Here is a 20,342-nt window from a genome sequence, read left to right on the forward strand (position 1 = left end):
GCATTAATACTTGTATTAATGCATACATTGTACTGACTTTTAAACTGCAGCGGAATTATACAGGGTGGCGATGATGGCGCCTCTAATACGACGCGGTGGCTCCAAGGAGAACGACAGTTTGTATTGAAATGAAATTTTGTGAGCAGGTGTAGGTTAGATTGGAGCATTTTTTAAAAATATAGTGAGTTCTACAGGTTCTACTACTCAAAAAATGGTGAGTTTTATTAGAGAAGTAATATATGACTAAAATGTAAGGTTTTTGACATATTTAACATTTTCTAAAAATGAAGAATTTTTAAATTTCAATAAAAGCTACCTAAATTTGAATTTACCCGATATAGCCCAATACGTAGTTAAAATAACGATTTACTTTAAATCATGGTGTTTTATTTAAAAAACACTTTTATTTTAAATAAAACACCCAGTATTATATTTCGATATGCAATAAGGAATTTATGTCTCTTCAAAATACTGATTACGTACCCCTCAAACAAAGATTTTCCTAGATATTTTCATTTTTATGATTTAGTGTCAGTAGATCTTTATTATTTGATAAAACCTAGAATGGCTGACGTTACTTCAACATAGCTGTAATTATCATTTTGTCTTCTTCTTCTTCTTCTTATTCATTTTTAAGATCTCGCGATCTGTTAATTTTGATGGGTCCTCTGTAACAGTTCTTGAGAGGTGGTCTGCCAGCTGTCCTTCCATCTCTTAGGTGGTCTTCCAGGTTCTCTTTTCCCTGTTGGTTTCCCTTCTAATGCAATTCGTGGCGGTCTTCTCTCATCCATTCTTCTCACGTGGGCGTACCAACCTCTTTTTATTTGTCTGCCCCACCTTACTATGTCTTGCACCTCACATTGTTCCCTGATGTCGGTGTTCTTAATTCGGTCTCTTCTTGTTTTTCCCATTATTGTCCTGAGCGTTTTCATCTCGGCTACTCGTAGCATGCTCTTCGTTTTGTTGGTTTCCTCTCTGGTTTCTATTCCGTATGTCATGATTGGTCTGATACAAGTCTTTATATCTTTACCTTGCTATCCCATCTCATGTATTCGTTCGCCCATATTGTTTGCCTTAAGCAGCCCGACATGGCAGTCGCTTTGTTGATCTGGCTTCTTAAGTCCTTCGCTGGATCATGGTGGCTCGACAGATCCATACCCAGGTATTTGAATTGTGAGACTTGCTCGATGATTTTGTCCTGAACTACCAACTTACATCTCACGGGGTCTTTAGCAAAGGTTATGCTTTTCGTTTTTTCTGTAGATATGGTCATATTCATCGCTTGACTGACCTGGTAGAATCTGTGAAGCTGTTTCTGCAGGTCGTCCTCCGTTTCCGCGAAAATGGCTGCGTCATCGGCGTAGCATACCATGCTGATTCTTTTCTGTCCCATTCGGTATCCTATATTTAGTGATGATACTTCCTCTATAATTCTGTCCATTAAGAGATTGAACAGAAATGGGCTAAGGCTGTCACCTTGTCTGATGCCTCCTGGTGTCGGTATCTCTTCCGTATAAGTGTCTCCTGCCTTTACTCTAGTCCTGTTGTTCATGTTTAGGTTGTGGATCGCTCTTACAATGGTGTCTGGCGCCTCTCTCGCCATTAGTATATTGACGATGTCGTAAAGGCGCACCCTATCAAATGCCTTGGTGAGGTCGATGAAGCAGACGTATGCTGGTGTATTAAATTCAATTGACTTTTCTTTTAGTTGTTTGATAATGAATATGGCATCGGTCGTGGATCTGTTTCGTCTGAAGCCTTGTTGTTCTTCCTTGTTTGTTATTTGTGTTTCAAGTCTCTCCTTCAAAATACCCGTAAAGAGTTTCATGCTTGTGTTCAGCAGTGTTATGCCTCTGTAGTTGTCTGGGTTCGTCTTCTGTCCTTTCTTGAATATAGGGATAGTTATACTTTTGTGCCATTCCGTAGGTATTTCCGATGTTTCTAAGATTTTGTTGTAAAGGATTTTTAAATGTTTTCCTAGTTCAGGTCCGGCGTATTTCAGAAGTTCATTTGGTATAAGGTCTGTTCCGGGGGCTTTTCTGTTTTTCAATTTTTTGATTTTTGCCATTACCTCTTCTTCGTTCAGTGTTATTTGATGGTTTGTCTCGTAGTTTTCGACGTTTATGACTTCTTCGGTGTTGTAAAGTTTCCTGAAGTAGCTCTCCCATACATCCTTAGTAACTCCTTTTGTTTGCACAAACTCATTTACTGGCTTTTTCCTGTTCTTAAGCATCTTCCAGACTTTCTTCTGTGCTCCGTATAGGTCGTGATCCATATCGCTTGTAAATTTTGCCCAGTAATCCCGTTTTATGGCTTTGATTCTGGCATTGATTCTGTTTCTCACTTCTGTATATTCGACGCGTTTTTCTGTCGTTGGTGAGCTCCTGTATCTGAGATAGGATTTCTTTTTCTGTTGAGAAAGTTCTTTAATTTCGTGACAGAACCAGGGTTTTTTGCTATTATTGGTTCCATTTATGTTGACTTTTCTTTTGCCAATGGATTCTTCGGCTGCCTCTACGATACACGATTTGATTTTATTCCAGCAGCTCTCCACATCGCCTTCACTCATGTTAAGTCCTTTCAGTTTGTTTGTTAATCGGTTCTCATACAGGTTTCTCGTGCTATCATCTGTCAGTGATTCAATGTTGAATTTTTCGATGGTTACTGGGGGTTTTTTGGTCCTGTGGGGCTTTTCCATGAGCATTTTACACAGTAGTAGGCTGTGATCTGTGCCTATGTTCGCTGAGGTGAGTGCCCTTACATCTATTACTTGTGATGGTATAATTGTCCTGTTACTTATTACGTAGTCAATCATCGACTTTTGATCCCTGGTGTTCCTAAATGTATATTTATGTTGCTCTTTGTGGGGGAAATACGTGTTGTTTATTCGTAGCTCGTTTCTTGCACAGAAGTCTATCAGGAGTTCTCCATTTCGTTGGTTATCTCTTCATTGTATTTTTGTTTTATACCTGGTATCACTTCCCTGCCTATTCTGGCGTTCAAGTCCCCGAGTATAATAATTTTGTCCGTGTTGTTTAGTTTATCTATAGTATTTTGTAGGTCTTGGTAAAATGTTTCGCTCTCCTCTATGGGTTTGCTTATATCCGGTGCGTATGTGCTTATTAAGTGTGTTTGCCTGTGGTTGATTTTTAGAGATACTTTAATGATTCTGTCGTTAATGTAGTCTATGCTTTCTATACATTGTTCGTATTTCTCGTGGAGTAGAATTCCTACTCCCGATTGTGCTCGATCTTGTTTAGCTCTTCCGCTGTAGGCTAATATGTAGTTATCGTATCTTGATGTGCCCTGTCCTTTCCTCTTCGTTTCTGATAGAGCGCATATATCGATCTTGTGTTGTTTCATTTCGTTAACTATCTCCTGGTCTCTGCCATTCCACGATGTTATATTCCAGCAGGCAAGTCTTGTTATGGTGTGTTTACTTCTCCCTAGTCGTCTTTTCCTTTTCATAGCGTGTGTCGTCATCATATGGTTCCGATCGTTTTCCGAGGCTATCCCTTCAGTTCTGTGAGCAGTATGTTTCTTTTACCTCAGGCAGGGTGCTAACCTAGCCTGAGAACCCTCCTCCTTTATCCGGGCTTGGGACCGGCACTGGCTTTTACTGGGTTACTCAGTTCACCCAGTTTGTACCAGAGGCGGAGTTCTATCATCAATCATTTTGTATCAGTTAAAATAAAAAAGAATCTCCGAAATTTGCCAAAAATGGAAACTTATTCTACATCACAGAGAATTGACGTGCATTCACGATTTAATAGAATACTTAAATGTTCCGAATTTGTCTAGTCTCGACTTTTAGTATTGAAAATACTTCTAGCCGCGTTTATATGGGACCCGTCTTTGAAAAAACGACATGCTAGAGGAGACATGGTACGGTACGGAGTTCAATAACCTGCCTAATCAACTTGTCAACGGGTAAGTCGTTAGTTTAGCCGGCGTTGATCATCGAATAGAGCAAGACGTTCGAGGGCCGAAATGAGGTCTTATCAATGTGTGCTCGCGTGTGTGTATATCCCACAGGACGCTGTTAATTTCGCGATCGATCCAGGACTCGCGTTTGAGTATCACGGGATGCTTTTAACATCGACGCCGATCCGAGGTTCGTGTTTCGTTGTCAAAACGGACGCCGTTCCAAGAAATGTTTAGCTGTGACCATCGGGACGCCTGTAACGACGTCGCCGCCGTTTAGAGAGTCGCGTCATAGTAGAGTGTGTTGCTCCGGTACTTACGTGTCTGTGTTCATTAGGACGCCGCTAAATTCGACGTCGATCAGGAACTCGCGTCGTCTTATTTAATAGAACGTCATTTCGGGAACGCGTTTTGAATTCGCGTGATAGAATCAGTCAGAGAGTTGCATCTCGGGAATAATCGATCAAAACTCTAGAGGTACACGGTTGTTATTGTAAATTTTACTTTACGGGTCTTTAAATATACATTTTATTCCACTATTGTTACGATTCGAGGACGTGAACCTTCCTGGATTATTTTTGTACATAATTAATTAGTTAAATAAAAACCTAGTGTTACGTTATAGTTAATTGTGTGTTTTATTTTCTCTTCATCTCATCACTCCCTGGTATCTCCACTGTATAAAAGCTACCCGTATTGGCACTAGTGGTCTCTCAAACACTTTAAACGTTGGGGGTGGCGCCCGAGGAACCGAAACAAGGCAACTCGGCGTCCGTGACCTTTCTCAAAAACGGGGGAATCTCACAAACAGAAATTGATATTTAAAATATAATTCTAACTCTCTTGACCAACAATGTCTTCTCTGGGCCGAAATCAACAATCTCCGACATTCAACTGTTTTCAAAGCCTACTACTCCGCTACTCGCAAACATCAGCGGACACAGGGTGCAGGCACGGCGTGAAAATGACTGCCTATCATAAGGATCATAGGCGTCGATAACAAATATCTCTTTTTTTTAAGTTGACTTTGTATTGATCCAAGGTTTCATTCACTGTTTTTTAAAAAATGAAAAACCCAATAAAGATATCCGTGTATTGCAACAACGACAAGTTCAATCTTGTTGATCGCTAGGAAATGGGTCGGTCCGATTATAAAAAATCAGTATCACCTTGTGCAGTGAGCCGCCAAATATCATAGAGCAAGGATATTCTACGAGTAATTGCATAGAGTCATCGAGAAAGAGAGCTCTTTTAAGTGGGCCATTGTATACTCCACAGCAAGTAGAAATGATTATTAAATTGGCAAAAAAAACTTATACCGTAAACAACATAAAATATACTTATACATTAGACTGGAAATCATTCAGTAATAATTTTGGCAATTTTATTAAAAATGACGACGCGACGCGCGACGGTGAGAAAGTATACTGGAACAACATAAAAGTTTTACGAATTTTCAAAGACAAAGTAAATCAAAATAACAGGCTTGCTCCAGCATACCTTGAAAGACCTAAAATTAGCTTTAAAAAAAGAAGACTTTTTAAGTTTGCTTAAGCATATTCCTTAAGAATACCACGATTTTATAAAATATTTAAAAGCAACTAAAAAGGAACAAAAAGAAACAGAGGATAGTGATGACTAATGTTTATCTTAATTCATAGTTAGGTCGTTTGTGTTATTTATGTGTAAAATCCAGAGTTCATTTTGTTTGTTTGTTATAATAAAAATTAAAAAAAAAACATGTTTGTAGAAATAACTATTTTTTTAACTAAAAGGACAACTTTAAGTTTAATTTCAAAAAAGGCAACAGACACAGCCTACGTTAAAAACTCTGAAATACTAGGTTATCTTGCAAGGTTGCAAAAAAAAGATAACTTTCCTTTTTCCCGAAAAACAGTAAAACAATACACGGACATGTGCAACAAAAATAAGTATAACCTATCATTCAACAGGTAATCAGACATTTCAATACTAAGACAACTTAAAATAAAATAAGAACAATTTCGAAAATGATTGTGTTTCGTAGGGCAATTCAAAGACATCTTACAAAATGATAAAAAAGACATTTTAAGGCAATTGTTATAATTACACCATGTTTCTCTACATAATAGCTAACTAATTACAAAGTATCAAATACCTAACATATTTAATAATAAGGTAGTAACAATTTCAAACCTTAAACGTCGATTTTCTCGAAATTACTTTTTTTTAAGTTGTCCTAGTACTAGCACAGCGATATATTAAGTTAGAAAAACCATTCCAGTAAACGTTAAGTAAATTGTCTGATATTAGGTGGAATAATTGCATGTAAATACATCATGTAAACGAAAAATTTGCCGCTCTATTATTTGTTTAAAAAATCGATACTTTTTAAATTAACCTAAACGATAACGTTAAAGTAGTGCGATGTTTCTTAATAATTACTAAATTAGATCTATAAGGACCTTTAGTATAATAGGAATATGCTGTAAATAAGGCGTGAAATCGAAAAAATTGCCGCTCTTTTATGCCGAGACTACACCAAACTGTGCAAAGTCGGCGGCTCTCGCCAACAAGCCAGCCGCCAACTCGCGCGACTCCTCTCTGCGGGTAGAATTCGGCGGGTTCATGGATCCATGTTAATTTCTGTCGTCGGTATTTTTTCCCGGACCACATCAAACTGTGCAGAGCTGGCGGCCTGTGTCTCCGGCCAGAGTCGGCGAGCCAGATTGCTGAAATTATTAAAAAGATGGGATAACCAAAAGTTGGCGGCACGACCCGCGCGACTTTAAATCCTTTCGGCCAAATGTCGGTAAAGATCAAAGGAATATCGAGCAACCGGCGATCAGTACTCCTTTTTAATTCAATTGTATAGTGATATTTTTTAATTATCCAACGTACGGTTTCTTTTGAGAAATGGATGGGGAAGAAAAGACCAAAAACGTAAAAAAGAGTATAGAACCGGAGTGGAATGAAAAAATTAATATTGTTAGTTGAGCTTTACTATAAACTATGACGAATATCCATAATGTCCATAATCTAATAACAATTTTAATACAGGAGATCATCACTCATACATGACAAAAAAACACTGGCGAGAGAAAGTTTCGTTTTCATTTTTGCCAAGAAAAGTTAGCGAATTTTGTTAATTTTGATTTTTATGCTAATTCTTTTTCATGTTGTTTTCTGCGAATAAAGATTTCATTTATTTTTTTAAATAAATTCCAGTAGTAAATAATTCAAGGGGATGGCCAAATAGCAGTAGGTAAAGTCATATGAAGGGTTCAGGAGAAAACGTGATAAGCGCCATCTTACTAATTTTACAGGAGAGCACTGGACGGCTAGTGGTTATCAGGTGCTTTCCCTGTATTCTATATTTTTACTAGGCATATATCACAGGATTATTATTGCTCTAAGAAACTTATTGCCCTGCAGAGTTTTTACAGAGTCCTAGGGGTCGTCATTTTCTTGACAACTTCTTGATCTTGTCTTGATTTCAAGACAAGATCAAGACAAGAAATGATTTTTGATTTTCAAGACAAGACAAGAAATTACTTCTCAAAATCAAGATTGCTTGACAAGAAATCAAGAAAATCTTGAAATTTCTTGAAAATATAAAATAAAAAAGAAATACTCATTTACTTAGATATTGGTATATTATATGAATATCCATTAAATTGATGGATAAGAAAATTATTAAGCAAAAAATATTTGTACGAAGTGGCCCTTTGTCGGATGTCCAATGTCCACAGTTGACATAAGTACGTCCAAAGTCGGATGTCCAAAGTTGGCATACTGTGGGCCAAATTAAATTGGAATCTTTTTAATTCCTAATAAATTTTTAAATTTTAAATGATTTTTTTTATAATGTTTTTGATATGTAATGGCCTACGATATTAGAATTAAAAAAAACTTTGCAAAGCGGGTCTACTTCAGTGGCATATAGACTTTTTGAATTAATGTAAACTTTTAAAATAAAAAAAAATAATACATTTTAATGTACGCCACTGAAGTAGAGTACCTTTTATCATTGTTGTTTTGACTGTTTTTATCTGAAGTAGTATTATCACCGTCACTATATACTGTCAAACTCACTAATTAAACTTCTACGTCCAGGTGTCTGTGGTGGTAGGTATTCTGAACCAGATTCAATTACGAATGGCTCAGATTTGCTGCTCAACGCACCATCACAGTCACTCATTTTAATGTTAGATAATAATAATAATTAACAAAATTATGTAAATCTGATGATTTTGGCTACTGTAGTATAAAGGTTGGTATTCACTTGCAACAAAACACTCCGAACGAACCAAACGCGCGCTGTAACAAGTTTGTGTAGTCAGTACGTTGCACCGAACCGAACCGAACGCCCCAAACATTTTCCTTATTTTCCAAGCTTGTCGGTAAACGGGATTAGCTCAAAAGAATTTGTTCGTTGGCCGGTGTTCAGTGGATACGACAGTTTTGAACGTTCGTTGTGTTTGGGGTATTTTTAAACTGTACCTAGCTATGGAGAACAGAGAAAAGTGTTTAGAGTTAATTGATGAGTTTGAAAGACGGGGCCTATTTTATTAAATTAATAACTAATTATTAAATTAATTAAATTCTTCTTATGCATATAATCTAGGTCACTAAGTAAGGCCATTGACGGCGCTAAAAGAGGCGTCTTGCCTACATTTTTCGTCCTTTCCTTTTTTTCTCTTTTTTGTTACTCGCTAATGCCTAAAATGTTTTGTTGCAGTTTGTTCGGAGTGCGCGGCACGTTTGGTTTATTCGGAGTGTTTTGTTGCAAGTGAATACGCACCTTATGGGCCCAAAGTTTTTGAATTTTTTGAAAATTAGATGCCTGACTCTCGATTTTACGTATAAAGCATAAACCCCCTTTAATAAACGAATTTTAAACGGGAGTTCCCCTTTTGTCAAGATATCAAGAAATTTCAAAATTTCTTGAATCAAGACAAGAAATCAACTCTCAAGAAATGGTCAAGACAAGATTTTTTTTAATTCTTGAAAATATTTCAAGACAAGACAAGAAATTGCTTGTCAAGACAAGATTTCTTGTCTTGCCGATCCCTACAGAGTCCGGCAATAGTGCGTCGGGTATCTGTAGCTCCTAGAATAAAAACTTGAAAATTTTGTTTAAGTGTAAACCTAAAGTATGTACCTACTAGAATGTTTTTTCAGGAAAATGTTTTAACTTCTACAAGATGGCTCAAGAAAGTGTAAGCGGATCGGGATAATTTTTTTTAAATGGAACACCCTGTATATTATTGCATTTTTGGCTGCCTTTCAGATCAGTTTACATAATCCTAAGATATGAGTAAATATATTTCAATAGTTTCAGAGATATTAATAAATAAATAAAAAATATATACCGGGTGCGTCTCAAAAGAGGCTCATCCCTATAACTTTTTAATTTTTCAGATAAAATAACGATATTTAATACGTCAGTATATGACATAAATTAGGATTGATTGACGTTTTCAATTCTTTTCGGCTTTCACCGGAAATGACTACAACTTTTGATTTTTAAATGGCACTCTAGGTATTTTTTACATACTTTATTCGATAGAAAATAACATTCTGAATAGAATGACATATCATATGCCAACTTTTGACATTTGTATGTAACGAAAATTTGATTCGAAATACTATGTGTAACCGTGTGTCTGGTAAACAAATTGTTCTTAAAAAAAATGCTTTTTCCAAATATGCTAATGAACCATCCTCGTTTCATTTAAAAAAAATTGAGTTATGATTAAAAATATGGTTGAGGCATCTTTTAAGCGGCCAGGAAAAGTTACGAAAAACATTAGATGACCAAATTTATTATTCCAAGGCTCCTTGTTTAACAATTAGTGTTATTATAGCCATGGCACTCAAGATTGAAATTTAAAATACAATTTTTTTAAGCGAGAATGTCAAAAGTTGACATATGATGAGTGTCATTTTCTATCGAATGAAGTAAAAAAATATCGAGGGTACTATTTAAAAATCAAAGATTGTACTCATTATATTCATTGTACTTCTGTGAAACAGGAAGTTACCGAAAACAATTGAATATGTCAATAAATCCTGATTTATGTCATATACTAACGTACTAAATCTCGTTTATTTATCTGAAAAAATAAAAAGTTATAGATGTGAGCCACTTTTGAGAAACACCCGGTATATCTTGCGAAAAATCTGATGTTCCGATGTCACAGGACATCAAAGTTTATATTTCTGTGCCCTTTTGTACTAGGTAGATTATACAGGATGCTTTAAAACACACTTTTTCTCACCTCCTACTTCTTTTTCAAAAACTTACCAAATTGAAATTAAAAAATAAAATATAAAAATATATTAAATAAACGTATCGCAACAAAAAAAAATTATTTTAAAAATTAAATGTTAGTTTAGCTGCTCTGAAATAGTAATATTTTCCACCAATGTTAAATTTTCTTAGAAACATTTTTAAAAAATATAGTAAATATGCATGACCTAAACAGAATTTTGAACTAACCTTCTTTTCTGTGTTAATTTACAAACTATGAAAAAAATCGTTTTCAAGATATGAAGTAAAGAGTATTATTTTTATTAAATTAATTCTAAAATATTTGTAACAACATGTAATTATTTACATTTAATAATTATAAATAATTTTTGTTAATATTTTAATTTCAAATCGGCAAGTTTCTTTATTTTGTTTTATTACGAGTATTTTATATAGTTGTGTAAGTTTCATAAGTCAATTTACACAAAGAGGAATAAAAGGGCAGACAATTTCATCTTTCATCCCCAGTCACCATTTTAAAAAAGTAAAAAATATATGCAGATAGTGTGCTTTCATAGTAGTATAGTATTTCCGATGTCAACTAGAACTACTGAGACTCTTAATTCCTTTGTCCCGATGATGCCGGCAAAGGAGCCGACAAAGACAGTGCCGAAATTAAGAGTCCCAATCTATTTCAACTGACTTCAGATAAACTATAATTGTCCTTGTATGTATGTATATGTATGTAATTGTCCTACATATTTTATTAATTCTATGATTTTTTGTGGTTAAGATAAAAATTAAAAAGTTTGAGGCGTCTTTGTACTCCAATATGACTTGAGTTTTTACCCAACCAAGAGCGGTTTTTGAAAAAAAAACAAGAGGGGGGGAGTAATTTTAAATAAAAAAATGTTTGTTCACTACGTGCGTATATTTGAAGTGAAACGTTTGGAGAATTTGGAGGACATGTTTGAAAAAGTGTAGTTTAAAATGTTGAAAAAGTAATAAATAAAAAAATATATTTTTTACGCGTAAAAAATTGTTTTTTAAAAATTATTTTGTTTGCGTGTAAAAAACATGTTTGCGTGTAAAACTATTTGTTACACATAAAAACTATGTTTTACGAGTAAAAAACTATTTGTTTCACGCAAAAAACTGCTTTTTACGTATTAAAACTTATTTTTTGAAGTTTGATCGGTCTTGGGGGGAGGGGGGGTCTAATTATCCCCATTAACCCTCCCCTAAAACCGCGCTTGTACCTGTAACAGTTTATTTTACAGCGTAGAAAATAAGCCTATCTTGTTTGGGGGTCTACACGTGTTTCCGCCCTTAACAAGATAATTTTCTAGGAAAGTCGTAAAATCTGTTTAGTCTGAGGGACCCTTCTTTTTCTCTGGGAAAAACTAAATATTTTTCTTTTCGACTTAAATCTCACGATCATAAAATTAATGAATTGCCTTATAGAATGGATGGGAACGAAGAAATCTTTAATTGAAATCAACAAAGTCGTAAGAACTAAGCTCTAGCCAGACTAAATAAACAGACCCTTATAGAGAAGCCTCTATACAACGCGACACCAACTATTTTTAATATCCATGTCCCATGCCACATGTTCGATAAACCGACCACTAGTCCACCCTGGTCGAATCAAACGTTTTGATATAAATAAGTTAAATAACTAAATGAACAAGGTTCACGTAACGTTATCCTGAAGGATTGCTCTCCTTTTTTTTATCCTATGCAGGTCCGAAATTATGAGAAATAAATACACTGAAATATAATGAATATAAATTAGAATTGTGATTTGGTAGGGTTTTTTTTTAAGAGTAATCCTCAATTTGTGTTAGGTAAGAATATAGTTAAACAATGATAGGGTAAATTCAGGAAATAATGAGATTTACGTAGATATTTATGATAATTGAATTTAATAGCTAAAATTAACATTACTAGTGCCATCTAGGTTATATGGTGTGAGTTGAGCCTAAAACACTAGGGGGTTGGAACCTCCTCGGCCAATCAGAGGGTACCGCAAAAGTGGGTGCCTGATGATGATACGAGGAACCAAAACCATGGGTGGAGCCTACAAACTTACCCCACTTATCCTGGATGAAACAAGTGTTAGAAAAAATAATTTTCTAAATCAGTTCACTTCTGTCTTTTAAGTAGTTTGACGTGTTCGGCTTCGTGGTGAATCTCAGTATTTCTTGGTATATTTTTTTTTTATTTTAATAGTCTTTGATTTTCTGAAGTTCTTAAATTTAAAATACTAAGTTTCTTTATTAACATATATTTTTTGATTATCAGTTTAGTAAATTTTTATTTCTTTCTTTAAATTAAATCCTAATTTAAATTTGATTTCTTATTTTTTTCTCTTTTCTTAAATTTTAATTATATTAATTTTCTTTCTAATAAGTTAGTTTCTGATTGAATTAGATATTATCTTATTATAATTTTAGGTTCATTGTTTTAAACGCTTAATTTTCTTTTTACTTTTAAATAGTTGTTATTTATATTTTTTTGTCTTTCTTTTATTTTCGCTATTTAATTTCTTAGTATTGTAATAAAGTAGGTGTTGTGTAAAATCAGCATTTTATTTCTACTTCAACACCTTAAACCTAAAATTTAAAAGAATACTGAGAAGGGTCCGTCGATCGTTTATGCAAGAGAGAAGTACCGAAGCATTGACAGCACAGAGCCACAAGTCCACAAGTTCCTGCTGACCAGATTAAGACATTGTTGGTAAGTCCTAGTAGAAGTTGATTACTAACTTTACAGGAGGATCCACGATGAGAGGCTTATTACGTATTATTGATTAAGTTTTATCTTGGTAATTTAATGTAATAATTTACAAGAACGCCACGAAGATTCGTTGCTCTCAATATCCAAGTGCCCCGCTCATTAATATTTAAATAAATATTAAGCTACCAATTTTTTTAGTCAAGGTCACGCTACCATTAGTGAAAAATTCATCACATACCCAACGTTTATACAGGGTGGTCCGAATTGTATTCCGGAAACTTCGGCAGCATATTGTGCAGATAAAAATAAGTAAAAAAGTTCGTATAAATGTACATATGTCCTAAAATGCTTAGTTTGGGAGATACAGAATGTAGAAGTTTCATTTTTATTTCGATTTTTTCCAAAAAAATTCTGAAGTAACGTCAATATTGACATGAAAATGGTGTCTGGGAGTTTTTTGACATGAGAAATTTGATTTTAATGTCAATATGACTCCTACTTGTAGAGGGCGCCACCTACATATTTTTTTAACTGGGTTGAAAAGCAGTAACTTTTCGTCCGTACCTGTATAAAATTACTGAGTAAAAAAATATAAATTTATCATGTTTTTTATATAACGGGCGTTAACACATGTAGGTGGCGCCCCTTACAAATAGAGGTCATATTGACATCAAAATCAAATTTCTCATGTCAAAAACCTTCCAGACACCAATTTTCATCCAATTATTGTCGTTAATTCAAAAATTATTTGGTAAAAGTCTAAATAAAAATGAAACTTCTACACCCAGTATTTCCGAAACTAAGCATTTTAGGACATACATTTACCAAACTTTTTTAGTTATTTTTATCTGCAGAATATACTGCCGAAGTTTCCGGAATACAGTTCGGACCACCCTGTATAACAAACTATCCTTTATTTTTACGAAGAGATTGAATCATTCCTTACCTATTTTTTTTATTAGTTTGAAACACCCTATATATGCATTGTATCTTTCAAAAAGTAGATAATAGATTTTTATGAAATAAATTAATAGTTTTACTTATCTGAAAATTATCAATACTTTCCCGTGGTTTATTTTTATCACTTAAAAATAACAAATACTGATAAGTAAACTATTTTAGCTTATAAACTTCTTGAGACTCTTGAGATTTGAGACTTCTTGAGATTTTTTAGTTTCGACTTTTTTCTTTTCTTTGTAGAACTGACTAGTAATATTTTTTATTTTACGTTCAATTTCTGATTTTTCAATATGCAACGCGTCTGATTTTGACATCAGTGAATCATGCCGCCTTATTTCTATTTTTCTATAATTCATTTTTCGGATTCCATAAATTGTCCTCTTTATGGTAAAGCTCAATCAATAATATGACTTTCTTATCACTCCATTCCGGTTCTATGTTTTTTTCGTTTTTTTCTTCCCCGTCCATTGTTTAAAGGAAATAAATAACGCTTGCCTCTATAGAAATTTCGCTGTACGACTAAAAGAGGACTGGTCGCCGCGCCCGCTCCAGTTGCTCGATGTTGTTTGATCTTTACCGACAGTTGGCTGCTAGCAAAGAATATCTTAATACCCTAGAAGTCTCGTCTCGCATCAAAATCTGACCTGTCGATGGGGCCTCGCTTTGGCGAGCGAGGCCCCAACTTCGTGGAGCCTCGCTATTTTGCTCGGAATTGAACGAATAGACGCGCGGCGTTGCCTTGTTTTGTGTGTGTAATCTTTTTAAAGAAAAACATTAAAAATAAAATATGTGAAATATTATTTATTATTTAAAGTTTTCATTTATAAGGGCGGATTTACCCAATTCCTTAATTGCTATTCCTTAATTCTTATTTCTTATTCGCTAAATTATAAAAAGATAAAATACGTGTTACGCAGTTAGTTTAGTTATACAATTTCTTAATCCTTAATTCTTAACCACCGTTCGTAATTCTTTATTTTGAAAGTTCCCAACTTTTAACTTTTTAGCGATTACAAATTAGCGATTAAGGAAAACGTGTAGATGCGCACGCGTGAAATTTTGAAATGTCAATTTTTGACTTGGCAGCTGACACTTTTATTCTGTTCTGTGGCTGACACTCGATTTCGTTGGCGGGAGGTGGGACGGTTAGGAATGTTAAAATCGTTAAAATCATCTAGCAATCAATAAATATGGATCTGGAAGAGCAATGCACTCTTATAGACCTGCTCGAAAAATTCCCCAACTTGTGGGACAAAAAACACAAGATATACAAAGATACATTAGCAGCAGAAAATTCATGGGAGACAATTTCCTCCATTATGGAAAAATCCGGTAAGTAAAAAGCTCACTGAATTCCAGAAGGTATAAAGGCCATGTGTACTCACTGAGTGAGTGAAGGTCAAACGAATTTCCAACTACAAAATTTCCATGTTCGGTTCAGCAGCAATATTTCAATTTTGTAAATGTTTTTACAACAAAAATTTTTGCCGAATGAACACAGAAGCTTTGTTGTTTGAGAATTGTTGTTTGTTTGGGTTGCCTTAACAAAAAACTCCATTACCGTCATCATAATAATGTCATACAAATGATGTTAGGCATTACCCTCATTATTACCTTTATTTTTAGTAAAAGAATGTAAAGAAGCATGGGAGTACCTTCGATTGAAATATATAAGAGAAAGAAGGCTTATTAAAAAAGTACCCTCCGGGTCTGGTGCTACTAAAGCAGCCTAGGTTCTTTTTGAACGTTTGGGTTTTTTGGAGAAAGTCACACAAAGCAGAATGTAAGTTCAGTTTCTGTTTTGATTTTAGGTATAGTGTTTCCCATCTAGTTAACTTTGTCTACAGGTCTTCATGATGATACTACCATTTTTTTAAATAGTTTAACACTAATTTGTTTTTAGGACAAGAGGTAATATAAAACCATCCAATGTTTCTCAGGAATCTGAAACGCAGTCTTGGTCAGAAGCCATTGTTCTAATTGATGGCCAAAGAGTAGAAGGTGAAAGTGAAATTCTCTCTTCAACTCCAATAAGTGAGAGTCCTATGGAAGTTGAAGACGAAACCTCGAACACTGAGTCAGAAGCAACATCTCTGCATAGTGAGAATCCTGCAAAACTAATTAAACCTCGAACTGCTTCAGTAAATCAAAACATTCAAAATCTAAGACTTAAAAAAAACATTGAAAAAAATGAATTCAAGAAAAGGAAAAATGATTCTATTGATTCTTTAGTCTCAACGTGTGTGCAAATAGGTCAGAATATTGAAACTATTGTTAAAGACTCAGTTGATAAGAACACAGTCAACAATTTGCCGGAAAATAAGGCCAATTATCATTTTCTGTTAGCTATGATGGTGTATATGGAAAAATTACCTGATGTCATAAAATTGCGACTCCAATCTAATTTTCTAGAACAACTCGCGAATGAGGTAGAAAAACTTGGTCTTTAAAATTTTTTTCTTTCTCCAAAAAACCCATATTTCAAGAAAAATTTAGGCTTTAGTAGTGTTATACAGTGTGCGCATGGGTTTTCTTGTCAAATGGCAAACTTTTATTTTCAATTTTTCAAAAAAAAATTTACTCTTCATAAAAATTTTTGCTTGTATAAAAAATACGAATTGCATAGAAAAACTATCTGTTTTTTATACAGGGTTCTCAAAAATTCAAAATTTTGCCTTTTATCAAAAGTAATACCCTTATTTTTACTTTTTGAGGAAAATAATTATAAGAACAAATTATTGATAATCTCTTGCTAAGTCAGAATCCCAGATATCAAGAAGAATTTGAATTTTTTGACAACCTTGTATAAAAACAGATTTTTTCCTAAGCAATTTGTAATTTTAAACAAGCAAACATTTTTTGAAGAGTAACTTTTCGGAAAATTGAAAATAAATTCTTTTCATTTAGCAAGAAAAACCACGCTAACGCTGTATTACAGAGAGGCAATTAACCCCTACTGGTTATAGGTAGGCAGTGGTGATGCGTGGACTATCTTTCCAAGAGTTTATTTTTGGACCCAAGAGTTTATTTTTTTGTTATTTTTCTAATATAATTTATTTTGGAAATGTTTTTACTGTATTACGGGGTGGCAATTCACCCTTACTGGTAAGAGCTAGATGGTCGGTTGAAATAAAAGAATATTCTCTCATTATGTCTCTTAATATCTGAGTAAGACATTAAAACTCCAATGTTATTTTAATTCAACCAACCATATAACTCATATCATTTACAATACGAGTATATTTAGGTGGGTAGTGGTGATGTGTAGACTATCACCCAAGAGTTTATATTTTTATTTTTTTAATATAATTTATTTTGGAAATGTTTTTGCTGTATTAGAAGTAGGGGTGGCAATTCACCTCTACTGGTAAGAGCTAGATGGTCAGTTGAAATAAAAGAATATTCTCTCATTATGTCTCTTAATATCTGAGTAAGACATTAAAACTCCAATGTTATTTTAATTCAACCAACCATATAACTCATATCATTTACAATACGAGTATATTTAGGTGGGTAGTGGTGATGTGTGGACTATCACCCAAGAGTTTACTTTTTTGTTATTTTATTGATATAATTTAATGAGCACAAGGATAAATAATAAAACTATTTGTTCGTTATTTGTCCATTTATTTTGAAAATTGCAATTATTCAATAACAGTGAATAAAAAATGTATGAAAATAAACAATCTATTTATTGTCGTCTAAATCCAGAAATAATACCTCTTGAAGGTAAATATGTAGCTACTTAACACTATACCTATTCTATCAAAACTTACTAACTGAAAGTTAAGTTCAAAACCTTAATTAAAAAGTCTGTTTTTTTTTGTTAATGCTTGACAGGTGTCAAGTTTTGTGTAATTTAGTCGAGTAGTTTGGTACCAGTTAATTACTAAACTACTCAACTAAATTACTAGTAAATTTGGCACATGCCAGGCAGTTAAAAAACATTTTTCGACCCTAGTCACTAGTAATATCACAAAAGGTCAAAAGGCTAAATTAGTCTCATATCACTTTGATGACGTTGCCCACCTTTAATTTCCAATTTTGACGCCAGGCAAAAAAAATGACTAGTTGAATGAAAATGGATGGATTAATCTGTGGGCAAGCCACCTCTATTTACATAATTTTCTTGCCATGGGACCCAACCTTCGATGGAAACAAAATATTCTGCCAACAGGTCTCTCTGATCTTTTGCCAAGTTACTGGCATTATTTGAACCTAATCTCCCAACTGATCTCAAACCTTGCCCTTCTTCTCTCCATGTACCATCATGCAAATCACCTTTCAAATCAATCCAGTCTGAAAACCCAGTAGGACAGTAATGCCTATCTTCTGGTGGGATATCTTCCTCTGTTTGTTGAAGAAAATTATGTAACACGATGGTGGCATGAATAATATGTTCACAAACTTCGATGCAAGCATTAATTCTGTTTCGTAATATCCTCCATCGCTGACTCAGAATCCCAAATGCACTTTCTATGGTTCTACGGGCTCTGCAAAATAAAATTTTAGGTTTATATACCCAATTGAAATAAATATTCCCTTACTTACCTACTAATGCGATAGTTGCAAATATTTTTCTTTTCGCCAAGATGGCTTCCTGGGTATGGTCTAATAATGTTAGTGTGAAGAGGAAAGCCAGCATCTGCTATTAAATAATAGGGAAGGACAATATTTGTCTTCGGCAGAGATTTTGGAGGTGGAATTTTTAAATCCCCATTAAAAAGTGCCATTCCCATGCCACTATTTTTAAAAACAATGGAATCATGGTTTGAACCTGATGCTCCAACATCAATCATTGTGAACCTCATATTCGCATCGCACACTGCCATTAATACAACACTGAAGGATTTTTTGTAATTAAAAAATTCACTTCCGGAGTTCTTTGGGGCCCTAAGTTCTACGTGTTTGCCATCTAGTGCACCGACGCAGTTTGGTATATTCCATTTCTTAAGAAAAGTTTCAGAAATGTGAATGAAGTCTTCTGTGTTTGGCACGGGTAATTGGGACTCATTTAGGGTGTCCCACAGAACTTTGCAGGTGTCTATGATTATATTTCTGGCTGTACTTAGGCCAACTCGATACCCCCATGCAATCTCTTGCATAGAGCATCCTTCAGAAAGATAGCTAAAATATGAACACATTTTTAGATTAAAGTTACCTAGATAAAAAACACGTCACATTCAAAGATACTTACTGTAAGGTCATTATAAGGCGTTGTTCTGAGGACACATGTCTTTTTTTCGGATCCCTTTTTAAATATGGTTTTACCAACTTATGTAGATACGAGAATTGATCTTTGGACATTCTTGTGTATTTTGTGAACTGTTGTTCGTCCCATTCCAAGGAAAGCATGTCTCGTATTAGAGTTCCAAATTACCTTACATGTCCCTTCTTCTATTCATGGGGCCAGACCCCAAATCTTGACCTCGGTGGCAGATTCACAGGAAATAGCGACACAGCAAACCATGGTTATAAACAAAACCCAAGAAAGTTACTGCAATTTTTTGCTTGTAAGTCCTCGCTGCACACAATAACTTGTAAAAGTAAAAACGATTTGATGTGATCTGATGTGATGACTACTCGATAAAATCCTATATTATTCAAGGAAACTGCAGGCAGAACAGAATGTAAAAGCTGTCGTTAGTGTCAATTTTGGGGAATTAAAATATGGTTAAATTTGGATAACTGTCTCCTAAAAAAATAAAGGATAAAGAATTATTATTATTGGAATTACAAATTACAGTTAGAAATAAGAATTAAGGAATAGCAATTAAGGTGGGTAAATCCGCCTAAGTCAAATATTTAACATCGTTTATTATAATAAAACAAGACCGACGTAATACGCCCAAAGTTTTGTAAATGGAGTAAGTATAAATAGGTACTCAAATGATGGCAAAAATAAAAGACTTACATTATATTTTTAGGGCCAGAAACAAAAGGAATTGTCTAATTAAAACACATATAACAAATTCATAGAACAAATTATAGTTTGGAAAACGTTTTGATAATCATTTATTTGATAATATTATGATTGGCGCTATGACAACGACAATATTTTTTGAGAATTTGACAATAATATGACAATGGCCGTTGGAAACTATGGAAACTACAAAAAAATTCTGATTTACCACCATCTGGCAATAACTAGTAGCAACTTCTTAACTTAAAAATTAATTGCACTACCACCTAGTGGCTGGAATGGAACTTATTTTATTTGAAGTTTCCATTAGAGCAATTGGAACCACAACTTTGCTATTTTCTAACTTTTCCCGCCCCTGGTCCTAGTGCCCAAATCATTTCCTAAAATCAAAGTAGTTTAAGTCCATAGAGATCAAATTCAACATAAAAGAGTTTAAAATGATTTAAGTTTTTGACATAAATCAATATAACATATAAGTCGTTTTGTTACTTAAGTCTATATTTTTGACTCAAGTCATGATGATCTGCAAGTTAAGTTGGTAAAATAAGTTAAATCAATATA

General features: G+C 34.1%; 3 protein-coding genes across 3 annotated transcripts; 1 reads left to right on the forward strand and 2 right to left on the reverse strand.

Annotated features, from left to right (window-relative positions):
• Positions 1-650: 650 nt before the first annotated feature.
• On the reverse strand, positions 651-998 carry LOC115887795. The gene has a single exon (XM_030907291.1). The coding sequence runs from the start codon at positions 996-998 to the stop codon at positions 651-653; it is 348 nt and encodes a 115-aa protein (XP_030763151.1).
• Positions 999-14,983: 13,985 nt separating this feature from the next.
• Positions 14,984-16,836, forward strand: LOC115887798. The gene is made up of 3 exons (XM_030907295.1): positions 14,984-15,190; positions 15,485-15,641; positions 15,762-16,836. Coding segments are annotated over exons 2-3 (549 nt in total). The 5' UTR covers positions 14,984-15,190; positions 15,485-15,639; the 3' UTR covers positions 16,309-16,836.
• A 1,030-nt stretch (positions 16,837-17,866) lies between these two features.
• LOC115887819 (protein ALP1-like) lies at positions 17,867-19,228 on the reverse strand. The gene is made up of 3 exons (XM_030907333.1): positions 19,056-19,228; positions 18,410-18,985; positions 17,867-18,351 (listed from the first exon to the last, which is right to left on the reverse strand). The coding sequence occupies exons 1-3, from the start codon at positions 19,211-19,213 to the stop codon at positions 17,949-17,951; spliced, it is 1,137 nt and encodes a 378-aa protein (XP_030763193.1). The 5' UTR covers positions 19,214-19,228; the 3' UTR covers positions 17,867-17,948.
• Between the last annotated feature and the right edge of the window lie 1,114 nt (positions 19,229-20,342).

The sequence above is a fragment of the Sitophilus oryzae genome, unplaced genomic scaffold (assembly GCF_002938485.1).
Source record: "Sitophilus oryzae breed Bouriz unplaced genomic scaffold, Soryzae_2.0 scaffold_637_pilon_pilon, whole genome shotgun sequence".
NCBI lineage: Eukaryota > Metazoa > Arthropoda > Insecta > Coleoptera > Curculionidae > Sitophilus > Sitophilus oryzae.

Coding starts and splice junctions, on each gene's coding strand:
- LOC115887795 (XM_030907291.1), bottom strand. CDS start 998: ATGACATACGGAATAGAAACCAGAGAGGAAACCAACAAAACGAAGAGC.
- LOC115887819 (XM_030907333.1), bottom strand. CDS start 19,213: ATGCTTTCCTTGGAATGGGACGAACAACAGTTCACAAAATACACAAGA. Junction 18,986..19,055: donor CGCCTTATAATGACCTTACA/GTAAGTATCTTT, acceptor TTCATATTTTAG/CTATCTTTCTGAAGGATGCT. Junction 18,352..18,409: donor TGCAACTATCGCATTAGTAG/GTAAGTAAGGGA, acceptor TTTATTTTGCAG/AGCCCGTAGAACCATAGAAA.